This window comes from Ambystoma mexicanum, chromosome 5p (assembly GCF_040938575.1).
Source record: "Ambystoma mexicanum isolate Mex_15411 chromosome 5p, UKY_AmexF1_1, whole genome shotgun sequence".
In the NCBI taxonomy this organism is placed as follows: domain Eukaryota; kingdom Metazoa; phylum Chordata; class Amphibia; order Caudata; family Ambystomatidae; genus Ambystoma; species Ambystoma mexicanum.
Window position 1 is genome coordinate 968749525 of NC_090930.1, and position 25445 is coordinate 968774969.

A 25445-nucleotide genomic window follows, 5' to 3' on the forward strand; every position below is an offset into this window, starting at 1 on the left:
GTACACTAGGCTACCTGTGAATGACAGCTGTCAGATGAGCTCCTAATGAAACTTCTAAGTATTTAAACTAAAAGTCTGCCGGATTAGCAAACATAAAAGGATTGTTGCTAAAAGGAATACAGATCTTAGTTGTGTTTGCTTTCTGCTGGATTTTTTAATTAAGAATAAATTAGCCTGGCTGAGCTACAGTCCTTTGGAAGAGGAAAAACAGGTTTCTTCCAAGTGGAGGGGAAATCCTCTCAGCAGAAACTCACTGGTAGATGATAATTGTGGGTTAGACAAGACGCTTGTCTGCAGAAAGGGAATGAACAATACAAGACCCTTCAGCCGAGGAAATGGAGGTGTGAAAGGGGTCGTAAACTGCTCCTGGAAGGAACTCCCAAGGGAGGGGGCTGCTCCTGGACTGCAGGCAGAGACAAAGGGAGACCATTTGCTGTTAAGCATGAACAATTTTTAAAGACTCATAACTTGTAATTCAAAGTGGTGAAAAATAGAAAAATCACAGATCTGTTAATCTACATTTTTTCTGCATGTTTTAAGAGGCGGTAGAACTGTGTAACATTCTGGACAGGAATGGAAATATATGTGGTTTTATGTGAACTGTGTTAATGCTAAAATTGTAAAACATTACACACACATCCCTATGGCATACACACACATTTGTGGAAAGTTGCAGAACGTTTGGAAATTGTGTTCATGGCGAAAAGGACAAAATTCTGTAGAAAGATTAAACAAGATCCCACAGCTGCAGGATTTTTTGGAACAGCTACTACATAAAATATGGAATCTTTGTGTGTGATTTGTGTAGAGGTGACCAATGTAGAAGAACAAGTTACTCTCTTACCCGGTAACGTTCTTTCGATGGGATGGTCCGACAACGTATTCCATATCTATTACAGTAAGCAGCACAGTTGTGGTGATTACTGTCATAGATATGGAATATGTCGGAGGACCCAATCCCCTCGAAATATGTATTTAGGATTAAATCTGATTTTGAGACCAGTGGCTAAAGGGAGGTTTCTAAGGATTGTAAAGCAAACCATAAAATGTGACATCATCCCGCCTTGATCCAATCACTCAGATGCAAGGCGGAGATGAGGTTTTGATCCAATCCCAGCTCACAGGGGCAAGCTTAGTTAAGCCGACCCATACACCCATTTTATGCTGTCATTTGAAAGGATAAATAGAGACAGCTGACAACACATAGGCACTCACTGATCCACTCACTTTCCTGTTTCCGGCGAGCACTCTGATCCAGCATTCTACATACAGCCTTTAACATCCTTCCAGATCCAGATGCCAAGACTCTTGCCAGCAGTAGAGAACTATTGACTTCCAGCAAGGCCTAAATTCTCAAACTTTTTTCTCACAACCCAGTGAAGCGCTATGGTGTGGGAAGGCCTTTTCAACCAGTATCCTGAAACTCTCTGGCTTGCTACCACAAGGCTTGCCTGAGGAACTCTCTATCCAGCTGATTGAAATAACCACAAACAAGAAGGACAGATCCTGTGCAAATCCGGTGACTGGCCTAGCTGATCCAGTCCCACGCCTGATGTCCTGTCCTTCCTCGATAGATCCAATCCATGACCAGAAATGATGGTCCAATTTAATAACTTATTCTGTGAGTATTAATAGGAAGAACAATGACACATAATATATCTGCATTGTACGATCCCAATCTCAAACCCATCCCATCTTTAATTCAGAACCATAGTATTGCTAGAAATATCTTTGTGCTAGCTCTTTTCTCATCTGTGTTATTAAACCCTAAATTCTTATTGATTTGATTAAGAAAATTAAATCCCTGGAAGAAGTAGAGTATCCACAACAGGCGGGTTACGCTGATCATGTGACTAAGATCCATCCATCTTTTTGATAGTCACAATATAGTCATAATCAAACCCATCTGTCATTTCCAAAAGTGCATTTCTGTTTCCCATTCTCGCGCCCATTTTGCAAAAATGACTTTCACGAAAACCTCTATAACTCCCTCAGTTTTTATGATAGAAATGAAATTTCAATTCCTACTTGTACCCAACATCCTTAGCACTCCATAGAATCCAAAACAATGCGATTCACCCAATATAGTAAAAGTCACGCACAGAAAAGTTTGCCACGATTTGAATTTCAGAAAGGTTTTACACGTGTGAAATAGCTTTAAATTGTTTCCTACTTGAACTTTGAGATTCCAAATGTTTTCTTTGGACTAAATCATTGTTTGTGATTGTGTGCAACTGTTCAAAGTGGCTCCCATAGGAATCTATAATAATTTGAGTATTTTTGACCACAGTTGGTGTTTTTGCTCAGTCAATTCCAAAGACAATTTCAAAGCCATGCTGACAGCCGAAAAGTAAATTCCGTTTTTCTCTTGTGTTTGAAGGGGGAAGGTGGGAGTGATATTCTGTTTCATTTGTGCTATTCCTGAATATCTGCTCTCTCTCACATCTATTTAAATGCCTATTGGGGGTGTTGAGGGGTGTTGCAGGGAGAACCCCTAACCATAGTGCCATCTGTTTCAAACCAAACCAAAAGTATTCTTTTCTGTGCTGCATTTTTTTTGTGCTCATTACTTGATACCTAGTGTATTACATATATTATTCAGTGTTCTGTCACCCCATTGGTGATTGTTGTTTACCTATTAAAATATACTGTGATTTATTTTCTAATACACAAATAAATATTTACCTTTGCAAACTAGCCTGATTCCTGGTTGTGAGAGACCGAGGGGGTCTCAGGAGAAGGGTGTGATATGAGTGGTATATCATTCAGAATATTGAACTTATAGATACAATAAATAAGGGTTTCATTTGCGCACTAAATGCTGGGCGTGACTTGGGTGTGTGCCGGATTTAAATCACTTACAGGATTTATGAGCAGACATATTTATCATTGGAGCACCAAACAATCTGCACATTTCCTCATAGCTCTTTTTGAAAGGAATAGTTCCAGGGAGAAAAGGAAAAACACAGCTCAGGCAATCAGCCATGACCTTGAGGGCATGTTTAGTGAGGATGGCTGCAGCGATTCTTCATTTTTCTCTGCACAATCCATCATTTGAGTTGCTAACTCTCCTTGTGAATGGGATGCATTTCCTCCAGCCTGTTCACATAAGCCTTTGTTATGCGGTCACGATGGCCTGAAGGTGCTGCAGAGCTAGATGAGCTACCTACAGCTCTTTCCAAAGGGCACATTCATTTCAGGTCTCTGGACCACCTTCCATGGACTACAATTGACCTTAAGGTGTCTCACCGCCCACTCCACTGTCATCCATCATGACTGGCTTCAATAGTAGGCTCTCTCCAGGAACCCACAGCCCTCAAACACCATTGCAGACATTATTCGATTAAGAGGGACACTGCATCCACTATTCAAAAGCTCCAACTTCTGGTTCCAGTAAAGACAAATTCATTTTCCCAGACATTTGATATAAGCCCTGGCTAGGAAAGCATGAACACCATAGCAGACATGTCCCCTTGAAACAACAATCATTCCCTGGTTGTGGCAGCTTTGATTTTCAGTTGAGCTGCTAGACACTTCCTCAGCTTCAGAGCTTTGCATGAAGGCAGGAATGCTTGGCACATGCCGTCTGAAGCATTTTATGGGGGTGTCAGCACGGACTTCTTCTGAGTCACCAACTGTCTCAAATTGCATATGTCTGGTATGTGTCTATTCTGGTTTGTTACAACAGAATTCCCACCACTGTAGTCATTTTTTTTGTCAAGACCTTGAGTTGGATGTTAGTCTGAATAGTAGTTCAATTAATCAAAAGTGAAGGTTCATGAGATATAATGCTAGTGATTCCAGGAGGATGGGCACATGTTGCTAGATATCTTGGAGGTCTATCTTTGGAATGAATCATCCTGCACAATAAATAGCATTATCATCTGTGACATCTCCGTTGCTATTCTGAATATGCTTGTTCAGATTCTTGAGATTCAAGGAGATATTGGATATTCGACATTGGAACACTTTTCTTTCTCAAATTTCGGGGAACCTTTACAGTAATCGTACCCGAATCCCCTGGATATTCTGAAAACCTCAGAAGGTGCCCGCTTTCTGCCACTAGCCACCACGGTTTCTAGAATCCCTGAAACCCTTCTCCAGCTGAATCTACATCGATAGATGGAGGGGTGTCATAGTCAGGATTTCTGTTGTCTACCAGGTGCCACCACAGTTGACTGCTTTGGTTTGTCTTGCAGAAATCTTTATGTGGCCCTAGGTTTTGTGAAACCTGGCCTCTGGTATGGATGATTCTCCAACTTGAAGACTGTTTGCTTTCTTGGTGTGATAATTGATGAGCCTTCTAAATGGGTGGTGAACTGTGGGTCTTCATTAGACTTTTCTACAAGCGCCTCCAGCTTGCCACTCAACAACAGTGCCCCGAAAAATTCAAAAGATGTAGAATTGCACATGGGTGCCCAAATACGGGAAAATATTCCACCAAGCAGCTCAGAGTCACATCTGATATACAATGAGAGCAAAACTCGGGTTGTCTATAATGTGACTCAGAACCCTGAGGCATCGAGTAAGGGACAGGCTTGAGTGGGCACCGCGAAAATAATTTGGTTCTATCTTCTTTATAGCTGATAGATGGTATCATAGTTCCAAATGTTTATTTGTTCCTATTGCCAGAAAAGCCCCACTTTCACAGTGGGGAGCAAAATGTATCTAGGAATGTTGTCTGGGTTGGAATATCCCAGACGTCTGGAAGGACCTAATGTGAATATATCACTCATTCACATATACATGTATATATTATCAACTTTTATGTGGCATAGATAGTGCGTGATTCACTTCTTCATACTTGTACATAGAATATTTTAAAAAAGCATGGTTTTGTATAAAAAAGTTTTTATTTTTCAGACACATAAGCTTTCCTAGGATGTCAAATGCATTTCGATCTTAAGGACCATCTTCAGGGACCAAGTTCTAAAAAAGAATAATCAAATACATTTTGCGAGTGATTTGTCATGCATGATATTGCTTTCATATCTATACATGTCATTTTTTGCCTTAATTACCTGCCTATATGGTCTTCACTATTTACTTCTGTGAGTTCAATAGCTTCCGGTCAGGCTGTAAAAGGCATTTTATTATTCAGGTCTGCTTCTGTAATTTAAGATCCTTGTATAGACTCTGTGGTATAAATAAAGTAGAGTAGGTTTGCAAACTATTCCTTCTTGCTTAATATGTCTGCTAAATTCTCATCCAATTAATAAAGTTCATACCTTAGTCAAGTGGGGTCACTGTTTTACAGTTGGATTCTTTTCCTGGTGAGCTGTGCACAAATATATTTTGTTAGCTACAGTACCCGGAGGGGGATGTTTCTGATATTTTCTTAATAAAGGCTCCATGCTCCCATTTCTCAATAGCATCTTACCTTTTTTTTCAGTTGAAAACATCTGCTTGGGACACCAGGACTGCTGAGTAGTGGTTGCCTGCGTCTCCAGCAGCGATTTTATACTGAAAACGGCACCGGCGGTGGCAGCGTGATGTCATTCCAAGCCAGTAGCCGTTTTGGATAATTCTGTTGCTATTACTACATCTGAATGGGGAATTCAGCCTTGCTGATATATCCATGGATAGAATGGGAGTTGTCTCTATTCTAGACTAGATGTGGCAATACATTTGGCTGATATTATATATAAATATCTATTGTATGTTTTTGTCTAGGTAATGTTAATCACGTGAATACTGCTTATGTCTGGTTAGCATGTAATTGGTAATGATGGGCACTTGTCGCTATTCCTGTCTGGCTATGGTAGTCTCTCTAAAAGGTACCATGATAGCACATGTTCATATTCAAGCACTTCCTCCCTGTTATGTAGTATCTCATGTACAGTGTCATGGTGACTGATTAACACGCTGCTTACAGAAAGGGTTCCAAGTCATTAAAAATAATTTTCATACAGTAGTTGGCAGTCTGGATATGGTGTCAGATGGTTACATGAAAGTATTGGCTGGATTAAAAAATAAACAGTCTCTTAGCATGTTGATACATGTGGAAGTTGCATACAATTTATAAAATTCAACAGAAGAAAAACAGTCTGCCAACTGACAATTCTACTGCAGGACAACTGTATTTTGAGGGCAATGTGTTCATTTACAGCGTCATTTCCATTGTTGCATTTCTGTTATTGCATACATTAACACGGGATGTACACGTGTTACCATATTAGGGATGAGTTACCACTTGCATGGTGGGTCAATGTGATGATTTTAAACATCATAATGTGCGTTTTCATCTATTGTAACGATGTTACATAGGTGGATCAATTGATGACAATGTTGTGTGGTTGCAGAATAGTCATTTCATAATATTCACTGGTGTGTACAGTATGTAAACAATGGACTCACTAGTTTGTAGGTTTTCTACGTGTAGTACTGTCTTAATAAAATATGCAAAGTTGCATTCTTCCTTCATTCCCATAGGGTGTAGGGAATTGAGCTTTTTTACCCAAAACGTTTTTCTCTTACCTAGGAGTTTGGCGATAGTGCAAACCCCTCTCTTTTTTCAATTGAATCCAATGCTTGAAATCTCATCTTAGATATCTGGTGCATAGCTTCTTGAAAATGTCACGCCACTGGCGGTCTAATTTCCCAAGCGACCATTGGAGCAGTGCTCCTTCCACCAGAGTTTTGCTTTTCTAGATGATTGTCCGACATAGTATTGTACGATCTTTTTCACTTTGAGAAACTGGCTGTACGGTAGGCTTTTGATAGTGTTCGGGGGTAGAAGCTAAGTCTGTGTAGAAGGTTATTACGGTCGGTGTGTTTATGATATAGGGTGGTTACCAGTTTATCGGTATGTTTTACTATTACGTCTAGAAAGTCAACTTTCTCTTGGCTGTGTGTAGTGGTGAATTGAATTCTGTTGTCAACCATGAGACGAGATAGATTGCACCACACACCTCAAAGGTATGGCTGCCGAATTCAGAGCCAGAGATTATCAGGACACAAATTACAAGCTCCCTTAACAAAGGTGAAAACATCAGTATGGAAACTAAAAAAAAAAATAGAGTGTGTGAAAACACAACCCCTGCACATCTATGTGACTAAGAATTCTTCACAGAGCAACAAGATCAGAAAGATTATGAACAAGCATTGCATTTTTTATCCGAGGACAGAACACTCAGAAGACTATACGATACCTCGTCTGTATTTGCCTACATTCGAAGCAGGAACATAAAAGACCTGCTAGTCAGGAGCGACAGCAATAGACCCCCCAAAAATCCCAAAAGATGTGGGACTTTCCCATGTCTATAGTGCATCAACTGTAGTTTGTATAGAAAGGCAACATTATATTCCATCCCAACAAAGGCAAGAAGATATTCCTAAAATGTTATGCCACATGTGACCGCAGTAACATTTTCTACAGCATAAAATGCCCATGTGGGAAATATTATATCGGACAATCATCTACAAAAACAAAACTCAGGTGGAAGAAACACTGCTCCAATGATCACACAGATAATATTAGTTCACCAGTGAGACAACATTTTCTAGAAGCTAAGCACCAGATACCTCAGATACGATTTCAAGTACTGGAAACAATTGAAAAAAAGAGAGGGGGTGGATGCAGTGTCACCAAAATCTTAGATCACAGAGAAATGTTTTGGGTAGAAAAGCTCAATTCCCTACACCCTGGGGGAATGAATGAAGGATGCAATGTTGCATGTTCTTTTTTAGACACTACTACACGTAGACAACATACTACCCAGCGAGTCCATTGTTTACATGCTGTACACACCATTGTATGTAATGAATATTATGAAATGCCTATTACTCAACCACACAAAACTCTCATCAATTGATACATCTATGTAACACTGTTAAAATAGATGAAAATGCTAAGTACGATGTTTAGAATCATCACATTGACCCACCAAGCAAGTGGCTATTCATCCCTAATAAGGTAACACATGTATATCCTGTGTTAATATATGCAACACTGGAAACGCATCTATGGAAACGAAGCTGTAAATACAACACATTGCCCTCAACATACAGTTGTCCTGCAGTAGAATTGTCATTTGGCAGAATATTTTCCTTTTATTGAATTTCGGAACTCTAAAGGTACATTCCTAGAATTGTATGCAACTTCCACATGTATCAACATGCTCATAGACTCTGTTTATTTTGTAATCCAGCCAATACTTTCGTGTAACCATCTGGCACCATATTTAGACTAACTACTCTGTGAAAACATTTTTAATGACTTGGAACCCTTTCTGTAAGGAACGTGTTAATCAGTCACCATGACACTGTACATGAGATACAACATAACAGGGAGGAGGTGCTTGAATATGAACATGTGCTAGCATGGTACCTATAAGAGAGACTACCATAGCCAGACAGGAATAGCGATAAGTGCCCATCATTAGCAACTACATGCTAATCAGACATAAGCAGTATTCAAGTGATTAACATTACCTAGACAAAAACATACAATAAGTAGTTATATATAATTTCAGCCACATCTAGTCTAGAATAGAGACAACTCCCATTCTAGCCATGGATACATCAGCAAGGCTGAATTTCCCATTTAAATGTAGTAATAGCAACAAAATTATCCAAAATGGCCACTGGCGTCTGATGGCGTCATCACGTTGCCGCTGCCGGTGCCATTTTCAGTATACAAACGCTGCTGGAGACACAGGCAACCACTACTCAGCAGTCCTGGTGTCCCAAGCAGATGTTTTCAACTGAAAGAAAGGTAAGATGCTATTTTGAGAAATAGGACCATGGAGCCCTTATTAAGAAAATATCAGAAACCCCCACCTGGGTACTATAGCGAACTTAAAATATTTTTGCACAACTCACCAGGGCAAGAATCCAACTGTAAAACACTGACCCCGCTTGACTAAGTTATGAACTTTATTCATTAGTTGAGAATTTAGCAGACATATTAAGCAAGAAGGAACAGTTAGCAAACCTACACTACTTTATGTATACCAGAGAACCTTTACAAGATCTTAGGTCACAGAAGCAGACCTAAAGAGAATGCCTTTTACAGCCTGACATGAAGTTAATGAGCTTTCACATAAGTAAAAAGTGAAGACCAGACGTAGATAATTAAGGCAAAAATGACATGGATAGATAGGAAAGCAATATCATGTGTGACAAAACACTCACACAATGTATTTGATTATTCTTTTTTAGAACTTGGTCCCTGAAGTTGGTCCTTACGACCAAAATGCATTGGACATCCTAGGAAAGCCTACGTCTCTGAAAAATGAAAACTTTGTATACAAACCCATGCTTTTGTAAAATGTTCTATGTACAAGTATGAAGAAGTGAATCACGAACTATGTCACATGAATGTTGATATATATACATGCATATGCGAACCAGAGTGATATATTCATATTAGGTCCTTCCAGATACCTGAGATATTCCAACCCAGACAACAATCTCAGATCCTTGAGGTGAAACATTTCCTTTTGGTTTATTGTCACTCATGTACAATTGTATGTTGTATATCGGTATATACCAGCCTAACACGGCATCTCAGACGAAAGGTAGGGCCTCTCTAGGTACGCCATCACTTACTGTTTCAGCATGGCTCGCATGTGGGTCGGCAGGTGGTGGGCTGCAGGCTCCTGTAATCCATCAGAAGCACAATGAAGAGGGAACTGCTGAGCATTTGGACCAGGGACAGCAGCAGCAGGTAGTTATCATGTGTGACATCACCACAATTAAATATGATCTTATGTTTCACTATGGTGGCATCATAGCAGGGAGGTAGGACATTTAGAATGTTGTATAGTTTCTGAATGGGTTGAATGGAATCCATATACACCAATGTTGTCTTTGGCTGTTGGAATGTTAATGCCGGTCTTCCAGTGAGTGTCTTGGTGCATTCAACATCAGTTGCACCTGGAAACCTATGTCATGTAGATCTGGGCATATTATGCTCCTGTGTCTAAGGCAGACTCAAGACTTTGCAGATCTTTCATCAAGAACTGGGTCATATCGACTTTGTAGAGTTATCTAAATGAGAGGTTAGATCCTGCATATGTATGCGTGATGGCTGGGTGCGCCTTGCAGTCCACATTGTACTTTGGCGCCATCTCCCCAGCCATGGATTGTGTACCCACACATCAATAAGTTTGCATGCACTATGTCTCCCTTCCTTAACTGATAATGGATGATCATCTCCCCACTATTTCCTCCCCTGATTGCATTTAGATACCTTGTTACCAAACTGCGCGCCCTCCTCTCCCCTGTTAGCTCCCTGCTCCCTTGTTTCTCTGCTTTCCTCACCATGTTCTTCCCTCTATGATTGTAAATTGCACACTTGCTTGCTGAAGCTAGATCTGCGCTCAATAAATACCCTGATAATAATAACCCATATAATATAAAGCTCAATATTGCCTCCTTTAACCAAGATACTTTTGAACAGAAATGTTGGTACTCCCATCTTTTCTGTCTCTTGCCATTCTCTGAAAAGAACCGTTTGGATGGTCTGAAGATCAGGACTTGTTGGATGGCTTACATTATCATTACTACTATGCAAATCAGCACCCTGTTGATCTGTGGCAGATGGGGGTGGAGGGGTCTATTGTTTACCACTCGTGAGCCAGTACTTGGGCCTGCGCTCCTTCGTAATGTACCTGCCCTTGGCGTCCTTCGCCATCACCTTTTCTGGTTGGCCAGGTTCCCTACTCTCCTCAGAAATTGCAGCTTCCCTGCCACCTTGCCCAATGCATGACATTCTGCTCTCGTCTTTGGAAGGCTTGCAGAGGTTATTACAATGGTTGGAGGAGGAGAGTATCAATGACCCTATCTCCCGTTCTGCAACCTCTTTCTCCCATGTGGATATCATGATTCTCGTGCGAGGGCTTGTCCAGTGGAGTCTGCTTCTGTCCTAGAAAGAATTTTCCTTCCAGCAGAGCCCTGGTGAGAGGCAGGGGTGTGAGAGCATGCTCTGTCTCTGTATAGCAGGCTGCACAGTGCTCGTGAGCTGCTGGTTTCACAACTCTGATAGCTCCATCAAGGCTAATTCAGTAATTGTGTCTTAATAAATCTTAATAATTCTAACGGTGGCCTAGTGCTCAACGCTTACCTTCTGTGCTGGTCTGTTATTATTGTATCTCTGCCCCGACCTGGGGCGTGGGTATGATGTCACGTCAGTGCCAATGAGCAGGTGGAATTTGCTAGTGGTGGTACCACATGCCGCTTTGCATTGAAATCAGAGGATTACTAGCGGGCATTGAAATCCCAGATATCAGATTGGGTGGCATCTCAAAGTCTTTGATGTCCCTGGATTCCCTGCTCCAGGAGTATCTTTTGGTATGGTTTCAAAATTAAGAAAAAGTCTGATCCCCTCTCTACCTTGTATGGTCAGGTAAGTAGGTATAGTGTTATTAGAGAAACACCGGTGAGTGGTGCAGAGACTTCAAGTCAGTGAGTACTGAGATGAGGGAGCAGGCCTGGGAAACGATGCAGTAATACATGTGTCCTTCAACCGGAGAAGCACAGACGTGTGCACGAATTTGTGTGACATCACAGTATGTGCATGTGTGTGAAAGAATGCAAATTTGATTCAGGTATGAACTATATTTTATCACCGTACTTTTTACACATTTGAACTTTTGTGGATGGAACGCCGTGCAGCAGCAGAACCAGTGCTTATTTTTGCAATCAGATGTGGTTAATTAAAAATGGAAGAACAGATGTGCCTGACATTCGACAGCCATTTTCAGCTGGGTAATCCAATCTGACAAGCAGGGCCAAGGGAACAAGGGAGAGCCGAGGATGTTCCCGATTCAAGGGCGCTTCTGCAATAACATCAAACAGGTTTAGAAAGCCACTGGTGACGTTTTCAATAGGTTTCCTTTGTGAAGAGCTGTTGATTGTCTGAATAGCTCAGGCTGGCAGAGGCAATTTCATTAATTGTTGGAAAAGCCAGTCAGTGGCCAGGTAACTGCCTCATCCTTCACTGCCATCCTGCAACTGAATGCATTCTAGAGTAATTCGCAATGCTTGGCCTTTTGCTTCAACAATATTTCAAACCTTTGCTAATCATGATGTTAAAAAAGAGTAATGTGCCAAGGTGTTGAACCCCGCCATTAGGACCCACACCTCTTCCTTTAAAGACAGAGAAAGAAGAAACACTCATCAAATTAATGTTTCCAGTGACTCATACAGTAAAACACAATTTTCTTAACACTGCCATCCGAGTAATTACTAACAATGCATTAAGAAAGAATACTCGGGAGAACAACGGCCTTTTTTACCATACTCTTGTAGCTTCTCGATAAATTTCTTCAAATCTATGTTCAGTTGACTTTCCACAAAGTTTCTAATAAAGCTGTTTTGCAAGGCCGCCTAAAAACAACAGAAAAACAGAAATGTCATCAAACATGCAAAATGCTCTCTGTATGCATATGTGTGTGTACAGATGTGTGCTAAAATAGGTGCCTGACAGGGTGCAACAAGGAGGTAAAACTGTATTATTTATGTCTTACTTATGTATGTATACAGCAAACACAACCCCCCCCCCGGGATCAGGTCGCTACAATCCAGTTATATGAGAACCCTTAGCTGGGGAAGTTCTTAGTACAAGATTAAACAGTGGTGCATAAGTATTGGTAGGTACAAAGTAGGTGTATAATGGTACAGATAGGCAATGTTTATCCCTAAATTCCAAATTACAGAGATAGTACAGTTGCCGTTCCAGGAGGACTACTGTACTGATGTGGGTGGTGATGGCTATGGTCAATTAGTTCAGGCGAACAGCCAGGTTTTTAGAGCTTTTCGAAAGGCCCAGTAAGAGTTTTCAGCCCTTAGGGGTTGGGTGAGGGCGTGACACTGTTTTGCAGCAAGGACAGGGAAGCTTGCCCCTCCTACTCTGACTCGTTTGAATTTGGGTTGAATCAGCCTGTGGGTGTAGGGCGTTCTGATAGGCCTACCAGTTTGATGGGGAACAATTTATTGAGCTAAGCAGGTGGGGCCACTTTGGATATGCACCTATGGGTGATGGTGAGTGTTTTGAAGTGGATTCTTTGTTTTATCGGAAGCCAGTGTACTGCTTTCCTGGCCTCGGATATATGGTGATGTTTGGGCAAGTTCAGTGCAGCTCGAAGGGCATTATTGTGAATTGTCTGGAGCTTATGTATGTTGTGAGAGGATGTACCTGCAAACAGGACGTTGCAATAGTCCAGTTTAGCGCCTATCACTGTGCAAGCTATTGTTAGGCAGTCGTCTTCAGATGGATATGGTCTGGCTGCGATGAGAAATTTGGTGGCATATGATGCAGATGAGGATTTGGCATTGACTTGATGGGAGAGGGCAGCGTCTACGTAAACCCCAAGATTCTTCACAGCCGGTGATACTGTGATCCTAGTGCCATCAATGTTGAAAGCAGTGTAGTCTGGGCTCAGTTTGTTTAAGCTTGAGAGCGGACCGTCCAAAAGTAGTTCTGTCTTTTCATCGTTAAGGCAGAGGCCATGGGTGCCATCCATGCCTGGATGGTGGTGTATGTGGAGTTTAGCAGGGCCGAGTCTTGAGTGTAGTTGCCTGATAATGGGAGGAGGATTTGTGTATCATCTGCGTAATTGGTGTAAATGATGTCCCGAGCATGTAGGAGGTTGAAAGTTGCTTAGTAAAGATAGTATACAGGGTAGCAGAGACAAAAGAGCCTTGGGGGTACTCCACAGTTGATGGGAGCAGGTGTTGGGCTAGCTTGGTCTGAGAATACTTTCATTACTCGACCATCAAGGAAGGAGGTGATCCAAGCTGCTGCTTCGTGTGAGAAGGCAGCTGCAGAGGTGAGATTGTGACATAGGATACTGTGATCAACCAGGTCAAAGGCTCCAGATCTAGGAGGGGCAGCAGAGCCGGTTTTCACTTTTCTCTAATGTCGCAAATTTGTTTTTTTAGATCCAATAGTGCTGACTCGGTACCGTGGCCCAGACGGAATCCAGATTGTCTGACACCTAGGATTTTGGTAGATTCTAGATGGCATTGAATCTGGATATAGGCAGCTCTGTCCAAGATTTTGAGGAGGCATGGGACTGTTGTGATGGATCTATAGTTATTTGGGATGGCAGGGTCTAGGGAGGTTTTTTCAATAGCGGTAGGACCCAAGCTTCTTTCAGCAGGGATGGGACTATCCCTGTTGAAAACGAGACATTGATGAAGGTTGTGATGAACTGAGCCAATATTTCGGAGTACTCCTTGATCAGTGGGGCTGGGCATACGTCTCCTTTGCATCTTGAAGCCTTAAGGCTTTCCAGGATGTGCAATGTGTCTAGGGCGCCTATATTATTATTTTTTTAACTTAGATCGGTATAAAAACAGCAAAATAAAAAATATTCCCAATCAGTATTCACAGAAATGCTTCAAGATGGCAGGAAATGCCAAGCCCACTCGTCCAACTGCTGTACAATTCCTTTCTCTGAGACGTAAATACCATCCAAGAACTTTCTTATATCCTTGTTCTTTACAGTGGTGGCCTGCTGGATCAAGGCAGCTGAATTAGATACCAGTTGTGAATTGAGGGGTGTTGGATGTCTCACTAGCGATACTAGGATTATTAGTGGTGTTTTGTGGACTGATTTTAGTATTGGCTTGTTTGATGGCTATTTTCTTCTGTGGCATTTCAACGTTTTGCAGCATAGCATTTTGTATTAATTTGTGATAAAGAATTTAAACTGGGAGTTGTGTGTGTTTGTGTACCATTGTGCTTGTATATGCGTGTGTGCATGTGTGTGTGTGCGCGCATGTGTGCTTCATGTGTGTCTGTGTAATGCAGTGCTGGGGCAGTGTACCTATTCCTCTTCTGAGATATGTTTTATTGGAAGCATGTTCTAGGTGATCCCAAACAGGGGTGCACTGGGAACCAAAAGAGGCCATGGGATTAATTTTTAAAGTGGCTGCATATTGCACATTTTCAGAAAGGCCAACCCTTTTCCTATGAGAAAATTTGGAAATAAAATAGGTTACCACACGAAAGAGGCCCACCAGGAAAGCTCCAGAGTTCTCTTAAGGTCAGGCCACCCCTGATCACAAATGATTCCTTGTTTCATCTCCAGATACTGTTCCAGTAGGACTACCACACTGTAATAACAAAGTGTGACTTTCAAATACGTTGTTCTGAAGCTGCTAACTGTCACCACCTGCTTCTGTGCGTTTGAAACTCCTTCCACAATGTGAATACAGGATGCAGGTAGTGCTATGAATTTAGTGACATCAGTGCCCGTCCAATCAGTGTGTGCCTGCTGCTACCATGTCAGATTCAGGCAAGACCTGATTGGTTGAATGTTCAACGGAAAGGAAACAGCACTCAAAGTGCAGTACTGGGGTCGTGTGCATATTTTTCAGCTAAAGGAAACTGGGAATTGAAGCTATTTTTCTTTTGTGGGGAGAAAAACGACTACGCTTTGTTAAAAACGTTATAAATTGGCAACTGTTTTCGTGACTCAATATGTTTTTAGTGTAATTTTTCTTTTTAACTAATAAAGCATTTTTAAACAAACAAAAACAAACTGGTTAAAGAACTGTTAATTACCTAGGCTAAAAGTAAAACAAAACGAAATCTCACTATCCAGCAAAGAATCACTGTGGTTTACGCATGTGTTAGAGAGATGTGTGTGTGTGTGGTCGGCAGCACCTGTGTTCTATTCCCAGGATGTTCAACAGTGCATCCGTTTAAGCTTGATAAAATGAGTTTGATTTATGTGGGTAACATTTGCACCTATTATTTGCACCTATTAAATGTGGACCAAGGGACAGTTCAGTTTTAGGTGTGTTCTATGAATAGCCATTATTATGAAATGCTTTAATTGTATGTGAGACGCCAGAAATAAAATGTCCCAATGATTGGAAGTATACATTCCAGTATTTGATAACCAGCGGTTGACAGTCGAATATTTCATTGCTACAATCCAATATTCTGTCATATAAAACCTTTCACCAACATGTCTGAATGGATTCTCAAACAGCATAGATTGGGTAAGCATAGACCGCACTAAGAAGGCACATGGAGGTGTAATTAACGAGGTGGTGTTTGACCCATCGCCTCATATATTATCCCCAAATTCTACTTGGGTTTTCTTCACGTGTTGTGTGAATGCTATAAAACTTAGCACAGATATTGTCATGAGACTAAAAAGGGGATTTGTCTGGTTCACAAACCTGGAGCTCGTTGACCATGAGGAAGCGTTCACTGTTTTGGAAGATCTGGGACATGCTCAGCCAAGACTCAGAGTAAATCTTCAGGTTTTTCACAAGATCAAACATGGTATTTGCCTGAAAAGAGTGATTAGTGTTATATTGAAACAAACGACTGGCTAAACATACATTCCTTAAATATTGCAGCAGGTTTTTCAACATTAGTTGTTCACAATTATTTGGTTCACATTGTTAAAAAAAAAAATAACCTTTAGTTATTTTGGAATTACAGTGTAGCAGACATTTGAAGAGTAGTACTTATCAAGTAATTATTTGTGGAAAGACATGCCTAATGGTGTAAACACAGTGAAGTCCATGGCTTATTAAAACGAAAAAATTCATACAAGGAGATGAGGTATTTCCATTTCTAAAGTAACATTTCTAAATAATATCTCACCAAAGTGGCGACAAGTGCAAACACATTTGTATTACAAGAGTAGAAAGATAATTTACTCGGTTTATAGTGAATATGTTGAATGACATTTTTTCGAATGCCATAATGTCGAAAAAAAAAAGCGGAAAAAAATTATTTCAATTTCTTTCTTTTCTTTTTTATTTTTAATGGGGGGTTCCCCCCAAACCCCTGTTTTTTTTTTTAATTTTCAATTTATTTTTACTAGCTAAACCAAAAAAAACCATACAAATAAAAAAACCTGAAAACATTTTTTTTCGACATTCTTTTTTTCGACATTATTGCATTCAAAAAAATCTTTGACATTTTAACTGGATACCAATGTACTCATTGTTCAAATTATATTATAATAATATTGTAACACGTTATCTAATATGTTGTTGCGTATTGTGCCAGTACAGTGTCCATGCCTCTTGCAGCGGCGCTTCAAGTCTGCATGATGGTTCCAGCTTCACTACTGTATGTGTGGCTGCCACCCTCTTTCACAGCTGGCTATGGAGGGGTGACTGGAGCTGTGGAATATGGCAAAGCACTGCACTCTGCCACCCTATGAAAGGTGCTGTGGCAACCATCTTGGATCACCTCTGCTTCTCACAGCGCTCGATGCCCAGTGTCCAAGATCACTGTTTGCCCAATCTCTACCCATGACACATGAATTAAATTTGCTTTGAAATCAAGCCACAAGCAGAAACAATGGCACAGCTCTGGCACAGCACAAGCACAATAGAGCACTGTTTTCCTCATGTAGAATTAGGCCTCAAAGCAACACAGATGTGCTAATGCTGAAGGAAATACAGTACACTGGGTAACTACTGTTGTATATGTTAGGGTGAGGCTGGGGAGGGGAATAGGCTAGCAGCTAATAAAAATAGAGCTGGTACTGCGGTAGATGCCATTATTTGCAGCTAATATGGCAATATGAAGATGTGTCTATCAAAGAAACTACATTCCAAAACAACGCTCTCTCTGCATGCTTTTATCCTTGTATTTATTCTTATTAAAAACCTGTGATAATCCATGGCAATGATGGATCATAGTGCCATGGTGGAAGGTTTATACAGAGAACAATTATGAACTAATTTCGGCATTTGTAAAATCGTAAAGCAGTAGGGACATGACAGTTTGCATCAACCATTTTGAGCCCTAATGCTACTTTGTTCAATGTAGCCAGCGTTCTATTTAGTGCTGATGTGGCAATATATTTATCCTCATTATCCATATCACAGTAGGCCCATTCTGTCCCCCCGGTGTATACTTTAGGCACACCGTCCTTACACAGGTGGTCTGACTCAATGTCACAACAACACATGCCATGACCAGCTGCAATGCCATTTAGGGAATAGGACATTGGCTAGCTTTTTATTGTAGATCATAGGCTGACAATGTAACCACTTGGCCTGTTAATGTCCGAGATGCCAGTAAGGAAAGGGGTTTGTTCTTCTTATACAACTCGCGATTTAGGCTTATGCCAATATATGCCTATAAAAGAGACATATCTTAGCCGCAACGGCAAAGCTCCTAATTGCAATCTATATGCTTGTCATTACGTGCTTTCCAAGCCTCAGACTCTTCTCTATTCTGTATGGTTCACTTATCCATCAGCTCAGTATCTGAGTGGCTTATTCCTGTCTGGTCTTCAGTGTGGGTCTCAGGCCCCTTCTGGGCCATCAGTGGCTTCCAGGCCACAAAACTATACAGCGCACATGCTGTCATGAACTTCAGATCACGCCCCTTTTGGAACTCCTGGTCCTTGTCTCAACGAGGCTTGCATTCCGTACTACTTCCAACATGGCCGTCCAGAGCTGAAGCCCTTGCTCGCTCCATGCACTGAACGCGGCGTGGTCTATTTGTAGACCACGCCTTCCGCGGCTCCGCGCGTCTCAATGCTATTGCAGAGTAGCCCAGACGTGTGTTCGTAGCTTGCGGTATTGTTTCCCTTGTCCCAGTGCTATTACCCATTCCTTTTCCTTTCCCCCTTCCTGGTTCTGAGCTTTTCTAGCCTTTTCCAGTCGCCCGGATTTCTGGACTCCTTGATCTCGGAACTAAACGCAACCTGGAACCAGATGAATCTCGACCAGCACTGTTCAAGACCAGGAGCGTTCGCAAGAAGGCAGTGATCGAAGTCACCGGCAAACATCGGACCCAGGTGAGAAGGGGGGGAACTCCTTGACAGTTTGAGACGCCACCCGACCGAACGTAAAAACGAGATGGAAGCCGCCGTGCAGGACTTAATGCTACGCATGCAAGAACTATCAACCGAGGTACAAAATCTTAAGGTGGAAAACGCTGCGCTCAAACAATTGGTCTTATCCCGGGATTCTGCTACAAAGGAGGGTGCCCTGTTGGGCGGTATTGTTGACAAGTATGATGGTTCGGCAAAAACACTCCGCGGATTCCTGGATTCATGCCTGGTCCACTTTACCTTCAAGCCCTATTATTTTACGACTCCTAGGTCTAAGGTGGGTTTCATCATATCTCACCTTTCCGGCAACGTTTTAACTTGGGCAACACCCCTTGTCAACTCCGCCGATGCCCTCCTAGATGACTACGATGGGTTCGTACAGGCCCTTAAAGGCATGTTTGACCGTCCAGAGCAGGTCTATACTGCCCAAGAACGTTTGCTGAACTTTCAACATGGCTCCCAAGATATGCTCACTTATGTGACCAGATTTAAACAATTGGCCAAGGAAGCACATTGGTCCCCTGAGGCTAGTTTTACCCTGTTCAGGAGAGGCCTAAACGAAGAGATCAAGGATGTACTGGCCAGGGTGGCCAGACCAAATTCATTCCAAGCACTAATGGACCTGGCCTTGCAAATAGACTTTCGCATCCAGGAAAGGAAGGCTGAAAGAAAGAAATCCAATCCAAGGGAAACCCACCCAAGACGTCCTTTGAGAGCACAGCCAGATCGGATGCAAGCCCAAGTCCAGCCCCAGAACCTGAACCCATGCAAATTGGAGCCTTTCGTGGACCCATATCGCCTCAAGAAAGATTGAGAAGGATCCATACGGGTTTGTGTATGTATTGTGCTTCAGACAAACATTTAGTCAGGGAATGTCCTCTGGCACCTCCTCGGCGTTCGGGAAACGCCAGCTCCCGATCTTAAATGGAGCAGAGATTCGGGAGAGAGATGTTTGCTCCACATCAATTCCATCCTTGAACTCTCCTGGACAAAACAGTTTGGTGATGCTACAGGCTTTCCTCTCGCCCTCCAAAGACAAGACCTATCCCATTCTGGCATTGGTGGACTGCGGAGCTATGGGAATCTTCATTGATCAAGACTGGGTGGTTAGTCATCATATTCCGTACGAGACCCAAAACCCATGCAGCTGGTGGAAGCAATAGACGGAAGACCACTCTCTTCAGGGCCCATAAGCCTGCAGTCCAAAGAGATCCAACTTTCCATAAACGATCATCAAGAGCGGATTACATTCAACATCATTAAGTCAGCCCATTACCCCATGGTTTTGGGAATGCCCTGGTTACAAAAGCACAATCCGTATATCAATTGGACAGCAGGATCATTATTCCTGGGCTCAGAGTTCTGTATGTCCCACTGTCTGTCCCTGGATACCTCCTCGGTAACTCCTAAGGAACCACCAAGAGACCAAAAAACACCACTCATGGTTTCCAATATCATGTAAGTTCCAGAGGCCTATCAGGGATATACTGATGTATTCTCTACTGCCATAGTCCAGGCCTTACCCCCTCACAGGCCCGAAGACTGTGCCATAGATACTGATCCCTCAGCTGTAATTCCTTTCGGCAGAATGTTCATTCTTTCCGAACCCGAGAAAAAGGCCCTTCGGGAATACCTAGACACGAATCTTGAAAATGGCACCATAAGACCCTCGAAATCTCCAGCGGGTGCTTCATTGTTCTTCGTTCCCAAGAAGCATACCAAGGAACTCAGACCTTGCCTCGACTATAGAGGCTTAAATCAATGCACTCTCAAGGATCAGTACCCACTGCCCCTGATCTCGGATATCCTGGAAGCTGTGAGAGGAGCCGTAATAATCACCAAATTGGATCTCAGGGGTGCCTACCATTTGATCCATATCTGGGAAGGAGACGAGTGGAAGACCGCCTTTAGAACACCCTTTGGTCACTACGAGTACCGGGTCATGCCCTTTGGACTAGCCAATGCCACAGCAGTTTTCCAACGTTTTATGGATAGGGTGTTCTCTGATATGTTGTTTCTCTTCGTCATTGTCTATCTGGACGACATATTGATTTTTTCCAAGGACCCTCAGAAGCATGAAGGACATGTCAAGGCAGTTCTACAAAGACTCTGGGAACATCACCTTTTAGCCAAGCCTGAAAAATGTTTGTTTCACGTTACCTCTGTGCACTATTTGGGATTTATCCTTAGCCCAGAGGGGATTGGCATTGACCCTTCAAAAGTAAAGGCCATTCTCGCCTGGCCTACTCCCACGTCCGTGAAACAAATCCAATACTTCCTAGGGCTAGCCAATTTCTACCGGAAGTTCATAGCCACCTTTTCCGAGATTGTACAACCCATAGTGTCTCTGTTAAAGAAGGACACCCCATTTGTCTGGTCAACTTTACAAGAAACTGCATTCCAGCGTTTAAAAACTGTGTTCGCACAAGCTCCCATATTGGCTCAACCCGATACAAGTCGACCCTTTTTAGTGGAAACGGATGCCTCTAATTAGGCCATAGGAGCAGTGTTGAAGCCGAAGATGGAGGACGATTTGGAACACCCCTTTGCTTATCTGTCAAGAACCTTAACTCCTAGTGAAACGCATTACTCCGTCCTGCAAAAGGAACTCTTAGCCATTCGCCGAGCTTTCACTGAATGGCGACACCTACTTCTAGGAGCCAGACATCCTGTCCAATTCCGTACTGATCACCGAAACCTACAGATTCTACAGTCACTGGAGTGCAGGAACAGTCGTCAGGCACGTTGGGCCTACTTTTTTGCCCAGTATCAGTTCCACATTACCCATGTGCCTGGATCACAGAACCTGATCGCTGACGCCTTGTCTCGCCATCCTGACTACGTGACTGCTGAAGATAAAGCATTTCCTAAAATGTTCTCTCCCACAATATTCGTAGCCCAAGCAGTTAATCTCCTGGCAGAAGTCCGATCGCAAACCCAATCCTTGGAATTATGGAAGGACATTTCAACACGAAATCTCTGGAAATTAAGAGCCAAGGAAGGCTACTTATTCAAGGACAACGCACTATTAATTCCTACACGGAAGCTACAGCAAAAGATAATAAACCTTTGTCATGACACACTCCATTCCGGGCACCGAGGTATCAACAACACCCTCCGTCTAATGCAGAGACAGTCCTGGTGGCCTAAAATGAAGTCTGACATGCAGCAATACATCCAGACTTGTATAACCTGTGCCCAAAATAAACATAACAAGAGACCGGCGGGTCTTCTTCTGCAGCCCACTCTACCCTCTAAACCATGGGAAATCATCGCTACAGACTTCATAGTGGAGTTACCACCTACCCGAGGATATACTACCATCATGGTCACCATAGATTTGTTTACCCATATGGCCAATTTTACGCCACTGATGAAACTACCCTCCTCTTCAGAGCTAGCTGGAATATTTCTGGAACACATATTCCGACTACATGGGCTTCCTTCCAAGATCATATCTGACCGGGGTCCCCAATACATTTCACAATCCTGGAAAAACCTCTGTCGGGTATTAGGAATCCAACGTGCCCTCTCTTCAGGATATCACCCCCAAACCAACAGAGCCACAGAACGTGCAAATCAGACCCTGGAACAATATCTCCGATGTTTCGCTACCAAGGTCCAGGATGACTGGTCTCTCCTGATACCCGTTGCGGAATTCGCTTACAACAACTCCGAACACTCAGCGTTACAGACCAGCCCCTTTTTATTGTAGTCAGGGGTTCCATCCATCGGTCTTACCTTCGGTTCTTCCTGGCCCTACACCAGTACCTACTGTTGACTCCTGGATCGAAACTCTTATCAACATTCACCGGAGGCTAAAGAATACTTAGAGAAAGCCAGATTACAGACCAAGAGGTATGCAGATTCCAAGAGAAGACCAGGTCCGTCCTATACGGTCGGTGACCGAGTGTGGTTGTCATCAAAACTACTCCCCCCGACACTTAAGACCAAACAAGCTGGCTCCCCGCTACTATGGTCCATTTCCCATCAAGGAGATTATCAATCCTGTCTCATATCGAATCAAGGTACCTGACTCCTGGAAAATAATTCTTCCAGTCTTTCACACATCCCTATTGAAACCCTACATCCAGTCCTCTCGAAATCCCAGTAGACCACCTCCTCTACTGTTTGACAACCAACTGGAATATGAGGTGTCCCGGATTTGTGACTCCAGGTATAAGCGGGGCCATCTTCAATATCTAGTGGAGTGGAAAGGATATCCTCCTAGCGAAAGGACCTGGGAACCTATTTCAAATATCAAGGCTCCTCGGTTGCTCAGAAGATTTCACCTAATACACCCGGGCAAACCTGGAGGGAAAGGCCTTCGGAGGAGGCATGCTGTCATGAACTTCAGATCACGCCCCTTTTGGACCTGTGGGTCCTTGTCTGAATGGGGCTTGCATTCCGTACTACTTCCAACATGGCCGTGCAGAGCTGAAGCCCTTGCTCGCTCCATGCGCTGAACGCAGCGTGGTCTATTTAAAGACCACGCCTTCCGCGGCTCCGTGCGTCTCAATGCTATTGCAGAGTAGCCCAGATGTGTGTTCATAGCTCGCGGTATTGTTTCCCTTGTCCCAGTGCTATTACCCATTCCTTTTCCTTTCCCCCTTCCTTGTTCTGAGCTTTTCTAGCCTTTTCCAGTCTCCCGGATTTCTGGACTCCTTGATCCCGGAACTAAACGCAACCTGGAACCAGACGAATCTCGAGCAGCGCTGTTCAAGACCAGGAGCGTTCGCAAGAAGGCAGCGATCGAAGTCACCGGGAAACACCAGACCCAGGTGAGAAGGGGGAACTCCTTGACACATGCCTCTTCCAAATCAACAGATTGCGTCTTGCAACCAGCAATTTCAACATTTTGCATCCCATGATGCAATGGATCTTTGCTAACAATCTTCATGTGTGTTTAGCGGACGATATTGTGGACATTTGAGGAATTGTTTGGTTCTATACAGTAAAATATTAAAGTCTAGGTGAGACCAACTATATCTCTCTGTGGTGTCTGGTAATATGTGGGAATTATCAATGACTGCTAGATAGATTTGTTCTAGTGGCTATGTAGATGATCTTGTGACCGGGATATACGGTTTCTGATTTTAGAACTGGACAATAGTTGGATTCTCATCAAAGGACATTTTCTCCATATCCCTCAAACTGTAAATATGAGGAACATCTATGAAAGTATATGAACATTTCGATTGAAGAGTGCAATATCTGCAAGAGTCCTGGTTACTAATCCCACCCTCCCCATCCGATTCTTGTTTCTATAATGCAGGACCCTAACCCCCATACAGTTCTCTCTATGTATAGCAGCACCTCATTTTCAAGATGTAGGATGTTTTCTGTATAGTGCTCTGCAGCCTCTGCTCGGAGCCATGCTTGGGCTATTTTAAATGTGTAGCAAGGGAGCTTTTGCCTGTCTTCATAGATTGGCATTCTATGCTTAGTAAAAGCAAAAAACGAAAACAGAAAGAGGTTTTCTGGTTGAACAGAAAACAAAGCCACAGTATGAATACAGGTATGGCCACAGGATATAATCATACAGGGAAAGCAAACGTGATCATATTTTCTCTTTAACCCTTGTTTTTCTGTCACCAGTTTGCCAATGTCGGGCAAGTCTGCATTTGAAGTGGTGAGTTTTATTTGGAAATCATGAAAAATTATTTGACGACTAGCTGTACCCAGTGCATCCTCACTTCCTTATAGACCTATATATTGAATTGCTTGGTGAGCTACAGACTGAAAGGAACTATTTATCGATTGTGCATAATGGATTTTCCAATATGACCTGCTGTTCCTTTCTGAGGTACGCGGGATAGCCATTGTCATTCTCTTTGGTTGGTTCTTTGAAGTCTTCGCAGAATAACAAAGCAGATCTCCTTGTTCATGCGGGGTGATGTGAACTCTGTCCTGGAGGGGCAGAGGTTCAGAAGGACAGCCTAGTTTCTTGGAACAGGGTAACCTCTGGACAAGCCAGACCAATCAGGGTAGCGATGGCGGCGGTCAAGACTAGGTCTCAAGAGGGGTGAGGGTGACTGAAAGCCTGCAATGAGCACACAAAGCAAGGACGCTTACAAATTACTCCAAGCAGGTGTTATATTAAAAATATAGACACATGTATTACAAGGCCTCTGTAACATTGACCATAGTAAAGAATCACAGTAAAACTCAAGTAAACCAACACATCACAATCAAATACAATATATATACAATACCGAAGGGTCTAAAGAGTTTGAAGCACGAAATATGCAGACCACCTAGATGGGGAGGAAAACAGGCAGTGCAAGTAATCGTTAGACCCAGTTCGCCTTCAAAGGCCACCTAACTAGAAGGAAGTCGAAGCCCTACGAAGAGTGGAGCCTTGTGCTCAAAAGTACCTGCACACGCCGGTGCCAACGGTCCAAGGGGAGTCTCTTCAAGGAAATCAGGCAGTTCAGAGCGGTGAACAAATGAGGACAAACAGATCTCCACTACTCAAGCGTGGCCTCCACTTGTGGGCAGAAGCAGAGCGCGAGTGCGAAAAAGGCGTGCTGTTTAACTACAGGCTACTGCAGGAGGGCGACCGGTTCCTAGCGTTGCTACTCAACGGTCCCCGATGCAGGCAGACCCATGCTTCTCTGCGTCAGTTTCAGTGCTGGCAGGTTCAGATACGAGCAGGGTACGTCTCGGCGT

At 42.8% G+C, this 25445-nt stretch overlaps 1 protein-coding gene across 1 annotated transcript in view; it reads right to left on the reverse strand.

Annotated features, from left to right (window-relative positions):
- Positions 1–25445, reverse strand: part of ABCA13 (ATP binding cassette subfamily A member 13) — a 2251223-nt gene that overhangs the window by 1844700 nt on the left and 381078 nt on the right. Inside the window, exons 14-15 of the mRNA XM_069613428.1 lie at positions 16144–16257; positions 12243–12333 (exon numbers count right to left, since the gene is read on the reverse strand). Of these exons, the coding sequence (XP_069469529.1) occupies positions 12243–12333; positions 16144–16257 (205 nt within the window). The remainder of the gene's footprint in view (positions 1–12242; positions 12334–16143; positions 16258–25445) is intronic.